The following is a 21,611-nucleotide window of genomic DNA, read 5'->3' on the forward strand; positions in this document are numbered from 1 at the left end:
CCCAGATTTTACAATGTTGTATATTTGTTACCCACAGATCACTGGTCATTTGACTATGAGAATGCTAGGAAATGTAACACCATGCCCAGCACCATCTCCCCCTTTTTCTAGCCCTGCCTGGCACCATTTCCCCCCTCTTCCAATAATCCCCTTTGCTTTAGATTTCCTCCTCCCAGCAGACTCATCAGTATAAAATCTCTTCCTACCAGCTGTTCCTGATTTAGTGGGGGTAGGGCATCTCCCCTCTATCAGTGGCAGTGGCAGTCTAGGACCTTTTTTCTGTAACAGCGGCTCCTCTGGTCTGGGTTCTTTTTTCTCTGGCAGCTCCTCCGTATGGCTTCTGTGCTTGTGACTCCCACCTTGTGCAGCAGGTACTTCATCTGTGTCAGACCTGCGGGGGAGGGGAGAAGGATGGCTATCGTGGCACAGTAAGGATCTTGCCATGATCGCACACAGATTGAGAAGCTCTGCTCTAAGTGTTTCTTTGCACATCATATGGCTTTTCATCAGTAGTGGCTTCTTTCTTTCCACCCTCCCGTACAGGTGATGTTTGTGGAGTAATCTTGAAGTTGCTGAACAGTCAAAATTTTCCCCAGTGTCAGTCAGAGGCATCTGTAGTACTTTTAAAGAAATTTTAGGTTGGAAGCATGTATTTATGCTGATAGAGTATACTTTTAGTGAGGGCCAGTGCTAGCATTTTGCTGCCCTGTGCGAACAGCTACTGTGCTGCCCCCCCCCCCCCATGTCCCCCAGTTCATTCATCTCCCTCCAGTAATCTAAACTTTAAAATCTATTTCATCTACCCAAGTCTAGTCCTTCTCCTTTGCAACCCATGGCCACTGCAAGGGTGTTAGATGTTCTAGGAGAACTTTAAAGCGTCCACCCCAGCCCTCTACACACACACACTTAAAAATTATGCATTTATAATAACTTTATTATTGTCTGGGTGGGAGGTCTGGATGAATTGGGAGGAGTTCAGACTCAGTAACCAGGGGGGTCTCGATGACTGGGAGAACTGGGCGAAATGGTGGACTAATTAAGAAAAACTGGTAATTTCCTTGAACACATTAGAAAATTTGCCCACTTACATGCATAAATAGGGCTCATTTTTTGCATGTAAATTATCCGCACATATAATTTTAAAATAGATGAGAAAAATGCACTCATTTTTTGCATCATGTACTCATTTAGTAGTTCAGCGCCATTTAACCAGATAACTTCCAACTTATCCAGCTAAGTGGCGACTGCCAAACACTATCACTTAACCAGATAAGTCTCAAAAAGTGCTACTTATATGGCAGATTTAGACTGGAGAATCCCTTCTGTGGAATCTACCAGAAGTAGAGAGATAGTGGATACCTTGCAAGGGGCTCTGCTCAAATGGTAATGGAACCCACGAGGGAAGAGGTGATATTCGACTTATTGCTCACTAATGAGGATAATGTCTCTAACGTCCAGGTAGGTGCCCACCTCAGCACTAGTGATCATCAAATGGTATGGTTTAATATCACAAATAGGATGCAGAGAAGTCACACGAAGACCTGGATTTTGAATTTCAAAGATACGGACTTTGTCAAAATGGAGACGTACTTGGAAATAGAACTAGAAGACTGGAAGAAAATGGGAGAGGTGGAAAAACAGTAGACCAAACTAAAAGGAGCAATTACAAAGGCAACAAATCTATATGTAAGAAAAGTAAACAAAAGTAAGAGAAATAAGAAACTGATCTGGTTCTCAAAGGAAGTGGCTGATTAAAATAAAAACAGCATTCAAGACATAAAGGATCCCAAAATGAGGAACACAGGAAAGAATATCTGATGAAACTGAGGGAGTTGAAGAAAATCAAGAAAGCTAAAAGTCAGGCAGAAGAAAGGATTGCCAAAGAAGTAGAGTAGTGACAAAACATTTTTCAGATTTATCAGCAAAAGGAGAAAGGTCCAAAAGTGGTACAGTGAAACTGAAAGATGATAATGATCAATGTGTGGAGAGAGACGAAGAAATGGTGGAAATATTAAACCAATACTTCAGTTCAGTGTTCACTAAAGAAGATCCTGGGGAAGGTCCATTGCTGGTTAACAAGACCATAGATGGAGATGGGGTAGATGAAACTCCATTTACAGAAGAGAATGTATAGGATGAGGTAGAAAAACTGAAAGTGGACAAGGCCATGGGTCCGGATGAGGTTCATCCCAGGATACTGAGGGAGCTCAGATGTGCTGGTGAGTTCATTGATGGACCTGTTCAATAAATCCCTGGAAAAGGGAGTGGTGCCGAGTGATTGGAGAAGAGTGGTGGTAGTCCCTCTCCACAAGAGTAGTAGCAGAGAGGAAGTTGGAACCTACAGGTCAGTTAACCTCACCTCGATGGTGGGAAAATTAATGGAGACTCTGCTGAAGGAAAGGATAGTGAACTATCTACAGTCAGGAGGTCTGCTGGACCAGAGGCAACATGGATTTACTAGGGGAAGATCCAGTCAGACAAATCTGATTCATTTTTTTGATTGGGTGACTAAAGAATTGGATTGAGGAAAAGTGCTCGATGTGATCTACTTGGATTTCAGCAAAGCTTTTGATATGGTCCCACATAGGAGGCTTGTGAATAAAATGAGAAGCCCTCTGCCCAGCCTGCCACCTGAGAGCTGCGCAGCCTGAAGTGGACTCCGCCCTATGCCTGCACTGTGAAGAGGCTCAGGGGGAACCTAAGCAAGACCTCCCACAGCCAGTAGAGGGATGCAGATCCACCAACGATAGTACCCCAGACCTCTGTATCTCCGACTCGGCGCCTCCACTGGATTCAATATGGACCCAGGGACTTTTCCTGGGTGGAATTCTTCAAAGGGCTGCAAACTTTTGTCCAGGCGCAATCAGTACCGCCTGTGACACATTCCTAGTCTCCACCAGAAGCTCAAAACCTTCCAAGCACCTCTCAGACCTCCCGAGACGTGCCCCATCCAAGCAAAAGCCTCTCCTTAGGGGATACAGATAACTCGGGGGATGAGATTGACTCCCTAGAGGAAGGAGAAATCCCTCCAGGGATGGAACCATACCAAACCATGCTTCGTTTCTTCTGTAAAGATGAGTTACCAGCTCTCGTGTCTCTGACCCTGAAGATGCTGGCCATCCCAGGCACGAGTACCACAGCAAAGCCAAAGACGAACCCCGTTTTGGTTTCCCTCCATCAGGCTTCATGCTATTTCCCAATGCTGCAGGACGTACAACAACTGATCGACCTGGAATGGAATGCCACGGAGGCCAGTTTCAAAGGAGGATGGGCCCTAGAAGCCCTATACTCCTGGAACCCACAGTCAAAGAACTTCTACGGTTCCCAAAAGTGGACGCCATGGTCTGCGTGATCTCAAAGCGCACGACCCTCGCAGTCGAAGTAGGAGCTGCACTCAAGGATGCTCAGGACAGACGCCAGGAATCAATCCTTAAACAGTCATTTGATGTTGCAGCAATGACCCTGCAGATTGCTTCCTGCTGCGCCGTCGTGACACGTGCCTGCTTGCTTCTCTCCAGAGATGCAACCACGTCCCGCTGAAACTTTAGAACTGGTGATATCCTTCCTCACGGATGCGCCCTCAGACCTAGTGCGCACCTCAGCCAGGGGTGTCTCCTGTATAGTGGCAGCCAGAAGACAACTGTGGCTCCGAAATTAGTCAGCCGACGCGACCTCCAAAATGAATCTCACGAGAATGCCTTTTAAAGGATCTCTCCTGTTCGGGAATGAATTGATGAAGTTAGCCAACAAATGGGGCAAATCTCCAGTACCTCGTCTACTGGAGGACAGGAACAAAAGAAACCAGCGCTCCTCCCCCCGAAGAACTAAGGGAAGAGGATCCCAGTGCTTCAGACCATACAAGAACACATACTACCAGGCACCTCACCCCACAGGCAGGGGCCAGTCCTTTCGGAACAGTCACAACAAGAGGGGAGCAGGCTCAAGTACAGGCCCCGGCCACACCCCACAATGAGAATCAACAGACCCATCCACAGGAAGAAGCCATAGGGGGCAGACTTACCCTCTTCTACCAAAGATGGGTCGAGATAACGTCGGACAAGTGGGTCCTAACCATCATTCGAGAGGGATACTACCTGGACTTCCACAGCATCCCTCCAGACAAATTTGTGAGATCACCGTGCCACTCCCTCTCCAAGAGGACAGCACTGACAAAACTACTCAGCCTAAAGGCGATAACCACAGTGCCCAAGGACCAACAAAATACTGGTCACTATTCCATCTATTTTATTGTCCCCAAGAAGGAGGGAACGTTTAGGCCCATCCTGGACCTCAAGACCGTCAATCGCTACCTGAGGTACCACACTTCAGCATGGAAACCCTATGCTCAGTCATAAGGGCAGTACAAACCGGGAGAATTCCTGACTTCACTAGATCTATCCGAAGCCTACCTCCACATCCTGGTCCATCCCGACCATCAGCGCTTCCTACGCTTTGCGATACTGGACCATCATTACCAGTTCTGAGCACTACCCTTCGGACTAGCTACCACCCTTCAGACATTCACCAAAATCATGGTGGTAGTGGCGGCAACACTGAGGAAAGAAGGAATCCTCATACATCTGTATCTGGATGATTGGCTGATCAGGGCAAAATCTCCAGAGGAAAGTTACCGGGTGACCACCAGAGTCAAGAATCTACTGCAGAATCTCTGGTGGGTCATCAACACAACCAAGAGCTGCCTGCAGCCCTCCCAATCGCTAGAGTACCTGGGAGTCCGGTTTGACACCAAACAAGACAAAGTTGTCCTTCCCCCTCTAAGGAGAAGGAAACTGATGGGTCAGCTGCGAAAACTGTTGAACTATGCTCGCCCCAAGGAATGGGACTACCTCCAAGTCCTCGGTCTCATGACGTCAACCCTAGAAGTCGTTCCATGGGCAAGGGCCCACATGCGCCCACTACAATGTTCCCTACTGTCAAGATGGAACCCAATGTCCCAGAACAACTCCATTCACCTCCAGTTACCAGCAGAGGTTTGGACCCAGCTCCAATGGTGGCTACAGGAAGACCATCTGAGCAAGGGATTAAAACTATCCTCACCGAATTGGATCTTGCTCACCACGGATGTGAGCCTGCAAGGGTGGGGAGCCCACTGCCAGGAACTGATGGCCCAGGGACAATGGGACAAGGAAGAGTTGGGATAGAACATAAACCGACTGGAAGCCCGAGCAGTCAGACTAGCCTGCCTATGATTCAGTCACAGACTCCGGGGCGAATCTGTCAGAGTCATGTCGGACAACGCCACAACAGTTGCCTACATCAACCGCCAGGGAGGAACCAGAAGCCAACAGGTGTCCCTGGAAATACATCCCCTCATGGCGTGGGTGGAAGCAAACCTGTAAAAGATCTCAGCCACCCACATTGCAGGAAAAGACAACGTCTCTGCGGACTACCTCAGCAGAGAGAGGCTAGACCCAGGGGAATGGACGCTGTCAACCACAGCCTTCCAGTTGATAGTAAACCTCTGGGGAACCCCAGCCATGGATCTCCTGGCAACCCGGTCCAACGCCCAAGTTCTTCAGCCGCAGACAAGAACTGCAATCCCAGGGAATCGATGCCCTCGTCCAGACTTGGCCACAGGAAGACCTGCTGTACGCCTTTTCCCCATGGCCACAACTGGGTGGGATCATCTGCAAGATAGAACACCACAGGGGACTTAGTACTTCTAGTGGTCCCAGACTGGCCAAGAAGACCATGGTATGCAGATATGCGAAGACTTCTTGTGGGGAACCCTCTGTGCCTACCTCCACATAGGGACCTTCTCCGGCAAGGACCGATCCTCCACGAAGACCCGACTCAATTCTCTCTTATGGTCTGGCCCTTGAGAGGACTCACCTAAAGAAAAGCAGATACTCTAAGGCAGTGATTGACACCTTGCTTCAAGCATGCAAGTTCTCCACATCACTAGCTTACATACAAATATGGAGAGTATTCAAAGCCTGGTGTGAAGACCGCGAGATCCTTCCATGAACAGTCAGGGAGCCAGCATGCAGCAAAAGAGACAGAGTCAGAACACTCTGATTTTTTGGGAAGACCTATAATACACAGATTATTATGGCACGAGTGATTTTCCAGATCGTCAAGTTTGAGGGTCCAGGAAGTCTTTGTCCTCTCGATCCTGTTGATTTTAGCATGCATGGAAGAAAGTGAATCCTCCAGGCAAAAACTCGAATTTCAAATTCATCCAGCCTCATGGAGTTTTTCCAAACAAATTCGACAATGTGGGCAATTTTCTCCACCACGATCCCCAACCTAGTGTCTAATTTCTCCATAAGTTTAGTGGCAAAGGCCTCAAGAAGGTTAGTGGCTGAGCTCTTACTGCTGACTGCATCAATAAATGAATCATCCATCTCATCATTGGAAAGTTGCACAGCGGCCATACTGTCAGTCTTAGGTACCAAACCTTTTAATGGTTTCCTCATTTTAGAACTTCTGTCTGCCCAAAAAGTGGGTATGGAACTCTGGCCCAAGTCTTTAGGTACCACCACATTTGTTTGCTGTGGCAAAAAATTATGCACTAAATTCCACAAAATGAGTAGGCCCGGCGGGAGACACTTGGTTTAGAGCATAACCAGAAGTCCCCCTATTGTAGCAATTTTAAAAAGCCATTTATGGAGGAGAGGAGGAGAAGGAGCGATTTCCACCTGCAGAGCTTACCGGGGGTGAGAGCCTAGCTGTTCCTAGCCCCTACGGGGTAGCTGCTGCCCTCCCGTGTGATGTCATCCATTCGGGACCGGCGGGATCCTTAAAACCAGCCCCTCTACGCCGCGTCGCAACCGCCGGTGCGTTGCCTAAGCCGCGCGCGCCCAAGGGGCGCGCGCAACTTAGCTCCAACTTTGCTCCTGACTTTGGTTTTGACTTTGGTACCACTCCTGAACTTTAACACTGGTTTATAAACTCGTGAATCCACCTTAACCTCCGCAAAAAGGATCAGGAATACGAAAAGAGAAGCCGTGAGGGTAAGCCTTCAATAAATCTGTGTAACTATTTTAAGACATGCCTCATACAAAGCGGAAGGGGCGTTTGCGGACTGAGACCTCTGCCCCAGTTTCAAACGCTCCCTTGCAACCATGTATTGAAGGGTTTTTTGCCCCGGCAGCAGCCTCTACTCCTGGAGCAAAGTCTGCAGAGGGATTAGGGGAGGAACATAACCTGTCCTCATAGACATTAATACATCTTTAAGTCCAGGAGCGCCTGTAACTCCCTCCCCTCCAACCCGCGGCAACCCACAGGAACCCGACCGAGAGACTCGGCTACTAGCCGGAGAAAACTCTGTCGCAGAGGGGGCATCTGAGGGAAAACAACGGATAAATTACATGTGATTAGTCATGACCTGATTGATATAAATGTGAAAGAGAATGAGATTTTAGAAAATGTAATTGAGGGAACATCTATTAAGGAATATAAAGGAGTGGGTGGGGACTCGGAAGGAGAAATCCATAAGATTTCTGAGATCTCCCGTGAAGGTGGGAAGGGTGCCAGCTTTATCCTACATAAATTACAAAAGCCGAAATTAGTTACGTTGGACACCATATGGAATGCAATAACAAAACTAGAAAATTCTATATCATCATTAGCCAGCTTGATAAATGTGTCCCAAAATACTATTCAGCAGATGGAAGTTAAGGTTAATAATCATGAAGGTATTATTAAGGATATATCTGAAAAAATAAAGGGAGTACAAGAAGTGCAAACTAATCTGATTCAATCAGATAATATGATGAGAAGGAAGATAGAAAATTGAGAACAAACTTCGATATCTAAATTTAAGGATACTAAATTTTCCATATATTAAATTAATCTCCCCTAGAGAACATTTTAAAAAATATCTAACAGAGATCCTTCTAATGCCTTCTGATTCATTACCTTTGGTATCTAAGATTTATTATGCACCAATACCAAAAATAACAGAGAATATTGGAATACAACCCCCTAATATTTGGAATACAACCCCCTAATATGTTGGAGAGCCTAATGACTTGGCTCTTCCAACAGGCCTACCCAGAATGACTGACTCCATCTTCTTCCTCCCCTTTAATTCTGTAAGTAGTACTTAAATTGTATATCCTGTAAATAGTACCTAAATTGTATATAGACTCTCGTTTGCCTTCCTGTCACCGTTCAAAGTTGATGTTTGCTCTCTTCCTCCTTACAGTCTGCACCTGTATTTATGCGCCCTGTTTACCCTGCCCTGTTAATTGTATTTTCAGTCTGTTAGTTATGATGTAAACCGGCATGATGTTTGCATACTAATGCCGGTATATAAAAGTTCTAAATAAATAAATAAATAAATAAATAATATAAATCTTGAAACAGATTTGACGGCTTTCTTAGAAGCTCCATCTATTGATCAAATAGAATACTGGGGAACATTATTGGTGTCCTTTACACATCCCTCTGATAGGGATTTAGTATTAAGGTTGTTCCTTAAAAATCGTAACAAGCTATTTTATGGGAAAAAGGTATAGATATACCCAGATATCATGAGAGATACGCAAATTCGCAGAAAATCATTTGTTGGAATGTGCCAGGAAGCAAGAGCACTAGGTGCACAGATAAATGTGAGGTACCCATGTAAATGTTTGTTACAATATAAAGGGAAAAGCTATATTTTTTATGAACCAACACAACTTAGAGGTTTTTTGGATAAATGCAAAGATGAGACTGCCACCACCTAACCGGTTCAGGTGCATTAGGTTAGATTAAGGCTGTGTAATTCTCTATGGTTTAATACAAAAACCTTTTCCTTCTTTGATGATGTTCCATTTAATTCAGTGATCCTTTGGTTTCTTTATGTATTACTAGCAGGAAAAAAAGTGCTTTTTCTGTATGTATTATTATGAAAATATATAAATAAAGAATTGAAAAAAAAAAAAAAAGCCATTTACACGTGTAAATGCACTTACACATGACTCCCCTATGGACAATCCAATGGCATATAGTATAGCAATTTTCAAAAGCCTACTTACACAGGTAAAGTGCATTTACATGCGTAAAACCCAATTTTAAGCATGTAAATGCTTTTAAAATTCAGGCCCTGAGATTTCACTAAATATGGACTTATACAACCCCATTGTACTCACAAAAAGATGCTTTACTCCGTGCCTAAGTAAGAGGAGTCCAGTCAAATTACTTTGCATTACCTTCCCTGCTCTATAGGGGAGCTGGGTCCTATGGCTGCATTCTGGATCACATTTTGCCTGATCTAAAGCTCTCCAAAGAGTGGCTCAACTAAAGTTGCAGCATGCCCAGATAAAACAATAGTAGAACGGTAACAACTTCACAAGGGGCACTAGAGTACTATTTTAACTAGTAACCATGGGTTACACATGCATTGAGAAAGTGACATATTCTCTTAAAGGGAAAAGCTATGGGGTAGTTTTTGGGATTATTATTCTACATCTCTATGTAGATCTTTTTTCAAAATTTTACCCTCATGTTAAGGCCTTTATTTATCTACTATCTCTTTCACAAGCTGAGACACTTGTAAAATGTATGTTATCACTGTCTCATTCATACTGTACAGTATGTTAATGTCTGAGTTATAAATAGTGTTTTTAAAAATGAGCCCTTGTAGCCATACAACTGTCCAACTTTTTCGTACAGCCATTTTGCTCTAAGAAAAAATAAATTTGTAAAGGGCCCAATATTCAATGCTGCCCAGATAAGTATCATATCTGGATAGACCTTATCTGGCTAAGTTACAAGGGATATTCAGTGGCATGGCTATGCTGCTGAATATCTGCGTTTATCTCACTACTTAGCCAGCTAAGCTATATCTGGCTAAATTAGACCAGCTCTATGGCTTAACCGGATAAGTGCGAATATGGCTACTTAACCGGATAAGTAGCACCGCCCTGATCTGCCCACAGCCCGCCCACAAATTGACTGGCTAAAAGTTATCTAATGGCCACTGGATATTCAGTGGCTGCTAGATAGCCAGATAAGTCCTACTTATCCAGCTATTGAGCACTTAACATGGTTTCAATATCAGGCCCATTATATCTTTGCACAAAAATTGAAGAAGACCTAAGAATAACTATAGGGATGCAGAAAAGTCTGAAATATCTCACTACTTAGCCAGCTAAGCTATATCCGGCTAAATTAGACCAGCTCTATGGCTTAACCGGATAAGTGCGAATATGGTTACTTAACCGGATAAGTAGCACCGCCCTGATCTGCCCACTGCCCGCCCACAAATTGACTGGCTAAAAGATAGCCGGATAAGTCTTATTTATCCAGCTATCAAGCACTTAACGTGCTTTCAATATCAGGCCCATTATATCTTTGCTCAAAAATTGAAGAAGACCTAAGAATAACTATAGGGATGCAGAAAAGTCAGAAATATCTAACATGTTTTGAGAGTGTCATTAGTATTGCTGCTTTTCAGATTGCCATTTTGTGATAAATAAAACTGGGTATGTGGTTGCAAATTCTGCAGGTTCTTTTACCTATGGCTTTTGTAACAATAATAGTTTTACTTTGATTTGCTTCCTTAAAACTACCTATTCAAATTTGCATCTGCTCTTTGTGTGAGTAACCTTTTTAGGCAGAATGCAACATGTAGTTTTCAATATCAAAAACTACTCCTTTGTTGAGCTAACCCCACCCCCAGGAATGCCTACGAAATACATAAGTAAAAGTGCATACATTGTTGACATACACATGTATTTTTTCCTGTGTAAAGGGAAGCAATAATCAAACAGCCCTAATTCTTTTTACTTTTTAAAATAGTTTTTGTTTGTGTTTTTAGGAATATAACTCATCCATGGTTGATCCAACAAATGACATCAGAATCATTGGAGTCATCACAGTAACTTTACTTCTTGGAATTTCATTAGCGGGTATGGAATGGGAGGCAAAGGTAAGAAACATATGACAAATCTGTTGCTCTTTCATCTGATGTTTTCTAGGGTTTCATTGATACTAGACTAACTGTGTTAATTCCGAAATGCTCCCAGTGATTATTATATATAATTTAATTATACAAAACTCTACCAAATCTGAAAGACTTACTGAATCACCCATTCAAAAACTGAGCGATGTATGTTTAGCACAAAAGCACATATAAAACAAGTCATATGAAAAATTAACAAAAAAATTAGAGCAATAAAAATACAAATCATGTAGTCTAGGTCAATCAAAAATAGAACAATTAAAACTAAAAATAGCCTAAACTAAAAGTCAATAAAATAATTTTACAATCTTTGACTTGCATTCACTGTAAAATCAGAGCTTATAAAATTCTCCATTCTCTGTTACCATGTCACCACTTTCTCTTTGATGGCTGTGCTATGGAAAGCAAATTTGCTTAACTATAAGCAGAGTTCTCCGTAGACCGCAGGATGAATTAGCCATGCTTATTACCTGCTTGCCTCCCTGGAGAGTAAACTACCTTGCTAAAGCTTAAGCTCTGAAAAACACTGAGGGGCTCATGAGGCAACATACACACAGCAACTCCTCTGCATGCTCTGTAGAGTTATGAGAAATAGATCCATTCAGCATCATCGGATGACATCACCCATCTTTCATAGCTCAATAAAACATCACTGAGCATGACGGGAGTTCCCACATGCATGCTGCCTCATTAGCACCTCAGTCTTTTTCAGAGCTTAAGCTTTGGCAAGGTAGTCACTCTTCAGGGAGGCAGGCGGGTAATACGCATGACTAATTCATCCTGCAGCTTATGGAGAACCCTGTTTACAGGTAAGCAAACTTGCTTTCTCTGTCGACCATGCTGAATTAGCCATGACTCATGAGGAGTCCTGAAGGCTGCACAGCAGTGTGATTACTGAAAATAAAACATGGCTGCACCAGTAGATTACTGGGTAAACAGGCTGTGTAAAACTACTTGCCCAAATTACTGTCATTGTCAATAATTTCTGGACTCAAAGCCAGGGCAACAAGAACACTTCAACTCAGCAAGATGTTTAAAATTTAATTTATTTTGGCTTTTTAAAGAAGAGTCAAAGACAAGTGTTCCTGGGAGTTGCTATATGCCCTCTATCTGTAATAACTAGCATCTCAATGAATATATGACATGCCCTGACTTATATAATCAAAATACAGCACTACCGAAGTTTCCAGAATGAATGACGTGACTGCCCAAAGACTTATTTACAAAGATACATTATGCTGTTGTCATGACAATCTATCATGTATAGGAAATGCTTGTGAGGACATCCTCCATTCATTTGTAAAAATCATACTATTTACTTGTCTTCCCTGAAACCACCCTTCCACCATAAAAGTTCCTTTATCACCCTGGCTTTGATGCACTGTGTTCTTCTGTTCTTCTCTTGATATTCTTTGTTGTGTAAACAAATCGCAAGTCTGTGGCTTCAATAGGAGTTAGGCCTGAATTCCGTTTCTTGGCACCAGGATTTAATTAAAACTGTAACTTTAAAAGAAGAATCTTTTCACCTGGCTCCTGTCCGTTGAGATATGCATTTGTAAGACAAAAGCCTGCATCCTGGACCCAGCTTCCCTGTATTGTGGTGCAAACATGGTCATTGATGCCTTCCTGGCCTGTAATTATAGGCTTTGCAGAGCCTACAAGTTTCCAGATCTTTCACATTCTTTGAGTCTGATGATTAGAATTTCACTATATTTCAACAGTGTCAGTATGAATCAGCCCTCTGATGATTCTGGGAATGGCTGAATAAGCCACAGTTCTGAACCAGAATTATGAATTATATCATCATTTCTTGACAAGTTATCCAGACCCACAAATAGCTATAAATTAGCTAAGCACATGTCTTAGAGCCATCCAAGAATGGACCAAAGCCAACAAACTCCATCTGAATCCTGACAAAACAGAGATTCTCTGGGTTTAAAACATGCATAGACACATTCCTGACCTGAAAATTCCTTTTGGAACCTATGAATTCCCATTAAAAACACAGGTCAAGAGCCTCAGAGTCTACTGGACTTAAAAGTTACCATGTTACCACAAATCCATGCAACAGAAAAGAGCTGCTGTTTTCAATTACTTAATTTATGAAAACTGCAACCACTCATCGAGAAGACAAACTTACTCACAGTGGTTTATGCCATGGTAACCTCATGGATGGCCTACAGCAATGCATTTTACATGGGGTCTAACAGATAACACCCTCCATGAAAAAATAATACAAAATGTTAACACAAGACTGGTCCACCTTAAAAGCTAGAGAGAGAGAGAGAGAGATAGCTTTGGGGGCGGGACCCTGCTGAGCAGGAATAAGGGTGCAGGCCCAGTTGAGAGCAGACAGGCCCCGCAACTACAGGAGAAGGCAGCTCCTGTCACATCTCAAAGATTCTAAACTGACGTCGCAAACTGCATGGCACTACCTCCAATGTACTACTACAAACTAATAATTTTGATGCTAGATTATTTATTTTCTCAGTTAGCTACTAGTATCTCTGTGCACATCCCGACAGGGTTGTCTCCTAATAATTTGCAGTGAGGTAGATTTTTCACGGATCCCCTTTCGGGACTCCCTTGAAAGGGGCTAAGAGTTGTGAGCCTCACTCTACTCCCTAGGTGAGGCAAGCAACAGTAACAGTATCCTCAATGTGAGATTTTAGATGGCCAAGATGTATCCTGATTTTTCCAGAAGGGACGGCTGCTTAAACCTTTAAGCTTTTGGAGAAGGCTCCCCCTGGAGACATAGGACAAGGGCTGAAGTCTTGTGAGCCTTAATCTATTCCCTAGAATGGGGCAAGCAGCAGTGACAATGTAGCAGCAGTCACTGAGAGATTTTTGAGGCAAGCAAGTTTCAGCCATTGATTTGTGGGGAGGTTTTTGACCCACCCCTCTCTACAAGGGTTCCAGGGCTGGATTAGCCTGATTCCCGATTCCTAAGACTTTTCCTGCAAGAGAAGTAACTGACACCAAGACTAAGGAGAAGGATCAAGATCCTTTCCCAATCAAATCTCCACCCCATGAGACCAAGACAGGCTGAGTGACTGTGAATAAACTGGACTCAGGTAGGACTTTTCGCATTTGAGGGGACCCCCTCCAATAGGATTCCCATTTGGCCTGCTGGGAAAGCTTTGTGCACTTTAAAATGCACAGTGGGAAGCTTTACCCAGTTACCCGAGATAAAGGACATCTACCCAGAAGAGTAAAAACACCTTTGTACACCAGTCAGCTGTAATTTCACCTTTATGAAAAAATGAACTTTAATTTAAATGTTAAAGAATCAGTAAACTTTTAATTTAACACCCAGTCCTTTATCCTGCCTGGTTTGTCCCAACATCACTTACAGAAAGGAACACACCACTGCCTGGGCCATAAGCAAAAAGGATCCACCCTTGGGACAAGAGTGGTGTATGAGAGGCATGCTAGTTGGATGTATGCCCCGAAGAGTCAGAATAAGTTTGTGTCCTTGGGACATAAACCTCCCAGGCAAGGGTTACACCAGCAAGTCAGAATGTGACTTTCCTGCAGTTCCAAATTATTGCTTATTTTTACATTGCAATTAACCCTTGTTGCTTTTCTAATATGTTATAATGTGCTGTGATTGAATTTCTTATTCAAAAAATGGTAATAAATCCAAATCAAATAAAGTCAAGGGATGTGAAGTGTGCACAGACAACCATGGTTAAAGCTTTGTGGAGATTTTCAATGGAATGGCTCTGAGATGAGCCACCAAAGCCGCCATAGCTCTCAGTTGATGAGCCTTGACAGATTTCGTAATCTGTAAGACAGCCAGTACATAACAGTGATCAATACAATCTACTAGCCAATTGTACAGAGTTCTCTTAGCTACTGCCACTGCCAGTCTATTGGGGTCAAAAGACACAAACAGCTGAGAAGCTTGATAATAAGACTGTGTGCTTCTCAAATAGTATGCTAGATCTCTTTTACAATCCAAGCAATGAAGAACCTTTATGCATACGTGGTCTCGGAAAGACTGTAGGCAGCATGATGGCTTGATTAATGTGGAAGGCTAATACTACTTTTGGAAGACATTTTGGATGATTACACAGGAACCACCTTATTGTGGAAGAACAGCTGAGGCAGTGAATGGAGAAAAAGCAGTGTCAAAAGAGAGAGAGAGGATACACATCAGTGCAACAGTTTGCAAGACGAAAGAAGAGGGGCTTACGAAACAATACATGCTCAGTAAAGATTTCCTGAGCTATGACAGATGGGTTCGTGCCACTGCATAACATCATCCACACGTCATGGCTATTTTAGCCCTGCTTGTTAACAGAGAAATATAGGTCTAATGCTAGCTGACAGCTGGAAGGAAAACCTACCCTAGTAAATAAGGTCTAGTGGTTAGAGCACCGGGCTGTAACCTAAGAGAAGTTCTGTTATGTAAGTTCAAGGCCATCTTCTGTGACTTTAATCTGGCTTTTCTGATAAATTTTTTCGAAAGACTCCTTAGGTACCCCTTTCTGCAGAGTCAGCTTTAGCTCTGAACAACCAATATGGATGCACAGGGATGCCATGGCTATTTCAAAGGAACCTCTTCCTCCCCATTGCCTGCTCTTCAGATCTGTAAGAAGGGGGGGGGGGGGGGGGGGGGCCCAAGCTATTTTCTCTCTGCATGTACAGGGCTTCACTGGCATGAAGAATGATTCTGCTCTTCTGAAGCAAGGTTAGTTGCTGTAATATCAAGCCCTTCCTTTGAGCCTTTGCCAGTTATTTAGGTGAAGCACCTATTCTATAAACTTTAATGATCAGCCAAGCCACAGAACGGGTCCTAGCAATTTCTTTAATAGTATACTATATTTATTGCTTTAAAAATTATCTATACCATATAAACAGTAAAAAAAATTTTTTAGAATAAGAGGTTTACAAATCCTATATTCACAATAAAGCAATGCGCATAAAACATACAATTCAATAGAACCCACTAACTGCTTAAGGCCAACTGTCTCCCTCCTCCACAAACACCATATTTTCCCATTGCCCTGCCTCTTCTCTGCCTAATAATGATACCCAGGAGCAGATCTCAACACTACCCATTAAAAGGAATCAAATATGCCATAACTAGTTTCCTAAATTTTACCTCATGCCTAACAACCACTGGCAAAGATTTTCAAGCCTGAGGAGCTGCAGATGGAAATGCATGTTTCACCCCTCTACTAGTTCTAAACTTATGGCCACACACAAATTCCATTCAGGCTTCCTGGAAAGCCCTAAGAATGTAATGGGTTTATGCCAGACCAACTTTGTAGCCAAATGCTTCGGCCCATCGGAGTGCAAACACCAAAATTTAGGTGAGAGTAGCTTATACTTGGCCCTTTCTATCACTGGAGGCCAGTAATGAAGACATCCTCTCCCATTTGGTTGTCTTGCACATTTGTCGAGCAAGCACTATTCTGGATTGTTAACAATCTCCATAACAAAGTATTTGGGTAATCCAACTAGCAGGATATTACAATAATCAAGTACTCCTAGAACAAGAACATAAGAAGTTGCTTTACTGGGTCAGACCAGGGATCCATCAAGCCCAGAATCCTGTTTCCAACAGTGGCCAATCCAGACTACAAGTACCTGGCAAGTACCCAAACACTAACGAGATCCCATGCTACTGATGCAAGAAATAAGCAGTGGATATTCCCTAAGTAAACATGATTAATAGCAGTTTATGGACTTCTCCAGGAACTTATCCAAACCTGTTTTAAACTCAGCTATACTAACTGCACTAACCACATCCTCTGGCAATGAATTCCAGAGCTTAATTGTGCATTTAATGAAAAATAATGGTCTCTGATTTGTTTTAAATGTGCTACTTGTTAACTTCATCAAGTACTCCCTACTCCTTGTATTATTCCGAAAAAGTAAATAACCGATTCACATTTACCCATTCAAGTCCTTTCATGATTTTATACACCTCTATCATATTTCCCTCAACCACCTCTTCTCCAAGATGAAAAGCCTTAACCTCTTTTGCCTTTCTTCATAGAGGAACCATTCCATGCCCTTTATCATTTTAGTCACCCTTCTCTGTACCTTCTCTAGTGCAACTATATCTTTTTTGAGATGTGGCGACCAGAATTGCACACAGTATTCAATATTCATTCTTAACACTGCTCGCTTTTTTGACTGCCGCAGCACACAGAGCCGACGATTTCAATGTATTATCTACTATGATGTCTAGATCTTTTTCCTAGGTGTTAACTCCTAATATGGAACCAAACATTGTGTAACTACACATTTTTCCCTATATGCATCATCTTGCACTTGTCCATATTAAATTTATTCTGCCATTTTGATGCCCAATCTTCAAGTCTTGCAAAGTGGTCCTGCAATTTATCACAGCCGCTTGTGATTTAACTACTCTGAATAATTTTGTGACATCTGCAAATTTGATCATCTCACTTGTCATATCCCTTTCCAGATCATTTATAAATATATTAAAAAGCACCAGAGCTGGTACAGATCCCAGAGGCGCATTCCATGTTTTCCTTTTTCCACTGACAAAATTTACCATTTAATCTTTCTTTTAACCTGTTCTCAGTCCACAGAAGGATATCACCTCCTATCCCATGACATTTTAGTTTTCTTAGAAGCCTCTCATAAGGGATTTTGTCAATCGCCTTCTGAAAATCCAAACACATTCATCTACTGGTTCACCTTTATCCACGTGTTTTGTAACCCCTTCAAAAAATGTAGCAGATTTGTGAGGCAAAACCTCCTTGGGTAAATCAATGCTGGCTGTGTCCCATTAGACATGTCTGTCTATATGTTCTGATATTTTGATCTTTAGAATAGTTCCCATGATTTTTCCTGGTATTGAAGTCAGGCTCACCAGCCTGTAGTTTCCTGGATCACCCCTGGAGTCCTTTTTAAATATCAGGGCTACATTGGCCACCCTCCAGTCCTAAGGTACAATGAACGATTTTAATGAAAGGTTACAAATTACTAGTAATAAGTCTGAAATTTCATTTAGTTCTTTTAGAACCCTGGGGTGTATACCATCCGGTCCAGATGATTTGCGTATCAATCTGGTTCACCGTAATTTGGTTCAGTTTATCCAAATCATCACCCTTGAAAACAGTCTCTGGAACTGATATCTCCCCAACAATCTATTTCGTAAACAATAAAGCAAATAATTAATTTAATCCTTCCATGATGGCCTTATCTTCCCTGAATGCCCTTTTATCCCCTCGATTACCCTATGGTCCAACCGACTCCCTTACAAACTTGCTGCTTCAAATATAATTTTTAATTGAGTTTTTGCCCTATATCCAACTTCTTTTCAAATTCTCTCTTAGCCTGTCTTATTGATGTTTTACATTTAACCTGCAAATGTTTATGCTTTTTCCTATTTTCTTCAGATGGATCCTTCTTATTGGGATTACATAATCTCCTAGTCAGGATTTAACTAAAAAAAGCAACAGGTTCCAAAAACAAATTCCCAATACCCACAATCTCCATCTTTGATTTATTTAACATTGATATTTCGATTACCTAGCCTGAAATTGTATGTAAACAAATATTCAACCGACAAATTGTCTCATCAATACCCTGGTCCACCGATACCAGGAACTGGATGTCATCTGCAGAAATGTTACCTCTGACAACCAATTCCTGAATATATCATTGGGGAATGAATAATTAGGCACTAGTAATGTGAAAAAATATTGGGACCATAATCTGAACATGAGTAAAATAATATTGTTATAAAGAAAGTTAATACTATATTCAGATGATATCAGTAGGACTATTTAATATAAAGCATATGAAGTCATTCTCCTGTGCTCCTCAACATTGGTAAGGCCATTCTTGGAGTACTGTATCCAGTTTAGTCTTTCATTTAAAAAAAGGATGAGAAGAAACTGGAGAAAATCCAAAGGAAAGTGTGATGGGGCCATGCCAGTCACTAATATTATCCATATGTGATTTTTGCTATTTAGGGCAAAGGTTTTTTTTTTTTTTTAAATATTTTTGATTCCTCGCATTGTTATAACCCCCACCTTTTTGGGGGATAGGCTTTTTTGAGGGTATATAGAAGGTTGGAGCATGCTCAGTGCTTTAGAGGGATAGTGGGTCAGGAGCTAAGAAGAAGGAAGAAGGTTAGGGATTCCCCAAGGATCTCAAGGCAACACAAGATATTTCCCTAGAATCTCAAAGCAAGTTGGTTGGAGATCTGGAGATTCCTCCTGGATCTCACAGAATTCAATTCAAGCATTTTTGTAAAGAAGTTTTTGTGGAAGAGATTTTTTATAAGATTTTTGGATTTAGACTGACCAGTGGCTGAGGGAAGGGCATACCCCTAGTATCCCAAAGGATTCAAATCAGAGAGATTTTGACCTATTCGGTCAGTTAACAGATTGGGTGAAGAGAAGGATGTAAAGTTTTGAGCCACTTACTCAAGAGATTTGTAGTTTTGATAGTTGACTTAAAGTTGAAGATTTTGACTTGTTAGAATGCAGTTTGGATATTTTTGCTTAGGGATATTTTTCCAGACCAGTTCATGCCTGAGCTGGAACTACTCTCTGGTTATCCCACTCTCACTGGTGAGGATATTTTCAATCAGGGTGAAGGTGGAGGAGCAAGAAGGGAGTGAACAGAATAAGGATAGAAAGAGAAATCATTTTCTTTTTATTGATCATTGGATGTATATTGAGTCTTATTTTTGTCATTTTGACCTGGATCCTCTTCTTTAAGTTACAGTAAAGATTATCTTGAACACCAAATACAGGCTCCAATGTTTTCACTGAATTTGACCTAAGTGTGGACTTACTGGGATTGATGGACCCTTTTGTGATTCCTGGTTTCTCCTGGTTCTGTTAGTGTTGGCTTGCCTGCTTTTATTTTCCACTTTTTGCACCTTTTGGAAATCGTCAATATATAGAGTGTGAAGTGGTTATGGAGATCATGGTGGGTAGCACTAGGGGACCCAAAAGAGAAATCTTCTCTCTGTCTGGACCTGAATCTGGACCCATAGCACCCTAGTCTATGATAAGGAACTGAAATGGGGGCCACTACAAAAGCAATAAAGCAAGTTTGCTTACTGCAAACAGTGTTCTCTGTAGACAGCAGAATGAATTTGGCATGACACATGCGTGATGTCATCTGGTTGCACTGAATTGACCTCTCTCTCTTAGCTAGTAGAGCTTTTGTTTTACGGAGCATGTGTGGGGATTCTCATTTGATGTTGCTTTATGTTTCCTTGTAACTGGGGCACAGGAAATAGGATTTTCTCGCCTTCTGATTTGGAATTCTTGAAGGATATTATGGATTGGAACAGCTGCTGGCTCTGCCAGTGTTTCCAGAATTTAGAGGTGGCCAAAGACTTTTACACAAGGAGCTCTGTTTTTACACATTTAAGCCTGTATGCTTTTGCTAGCTTGTCCAGAAATCTGGTATAGAAAAGGTCCTCTGGTGGAGAAAAGTGTTCTGGAGGGTCCAGAAGGGGGTTGGAAGGAATCCCCGTTGACCTCTCTTTAGAGCCTAGAGGTATGGGAACTCTGATCCAGGACTCCAGTGATGAAGAAGGTAATGGAGGAGGAGTTGTTGGTTGCCTTAGAGGAGTATACTCCTGTTGAGTATCCTCTGACTTGCTGGACTCTGCTGCAAATGAATATTGTGGATTAGAACCACCTCACAAGGGTTCTGATGGAATATCCACCCAAATCAGGGATACTAGCACTCCTCCTCTTGGAAGTAAACCTGATGTCCTGGAAAGGAGAAGTTGGAAGGTACCCTCCTTATCCTTAGCCACTACAGAGATAAAAATAATCATTCTCAAACTTTGCTATCTGGTCAAGGGGCTGATGTACCCTTTGTCCTGGCTTGGGTGTGAGACATCCTCTTCTGATATCAGAATGAAATCCAGCATATCTTCTGAACTTTGCAAAATTTGAATTGGACATTGATTGGATATGAGAGTTACCAGAGAGCAAATGGATCTGCAATCTCCAGGCGTAGCTTTTGTGCCATTAATTTTGTTCGTGTAAGGGTTCTGGTAATAGTGTCATATTCCCTCCCCCTCTGCCACTGTCAAAATTCTATGCAGTCCAGCATATAGCTGCATCAGAAGCACTGTCACATGATGCATTGATGTTGGAGCAATCTGCTCTTATGGTAAAGGTGTTGAACATAAGAGTTGTCATACTGGGTCAGACCAAAGTCCATCAAGCCCAGTATCCAGTTTCCAATCCAAGTCACAAGTAACTGGCAGGATCCCAAAAGGTTGATAGATTTCCCCAAGTCCACTTTATAGACTTTTCTTCCATGAACTTTTCCAAACCTTTTTTAAGCCCAGCTATACTAACACCTTTTACCACATCCTCTGGCAATGAATTCCAGAGTTGAATTATGCCTTGAGTAAAACAATATTTTCTCCTATGTGTCTTAAATGTATTATCTAGTAACTTCATTGTGTGTTCCCTAGTTTATGTACATTTTGAAAGAGTAAGCAACCAATTCGCATTTACCCATTCCACTTGACTCATTATTTTATAGATCTCAGAAGGTCCTCCTGCAATATCTCACAATTAACTTGTGATTTAACAACTTTGAATAATTTTGTATCATCAGGAAATTTGATCACTTTTCTCATTTTTCACATCTGTAGGTCATTTATAAATATGTTAACAAGCAGCAGTCCCAGTACAGACACCTGGGGCACTCCACTATTCAC

At 42.1% G+C, this 21,611-nt stretch overlaps 1 protein-coding gene across 1 annotated transcript in view; it reads left to right on the forward strand.

The window, feature by feature from the left end:
* Positions 1 to 21,611, forward strand: part of SLC12A3 (solute carrier family 12 member 3) — a 169,972-nt gene that overhangs the window by 22,212 nt on the left and 126,149 nt on the right. The window contains exon 6 of the mRNA XM_029608720.1: positions 10,772 to 10,882. Coding sequence (XP_029464580.1) covers positions 10,772 to 10,882 — 111 coding nt within the window. The remainder of the gene's footprint in view (positions 1 to 10,771; positions 10,883 to 21,611) is intronic.

The sequence above is a fragment of the Rhinatrema bivittatum genome, chromosome 7 (assembly GCF_901001135.1).
Source record: "Rhinatrema bivittatum chromosome 7, aRhiBiv1.1, whole genome shotgun sequence".
NCBI classification, from domain to species: domain Eukaryota; kingdom Metazoa; phylum Chordata; class Amphibia; order Gymnophiona; family Rhinatrematidae; genus Rhinatrema; species Rhinatrema bivittatum.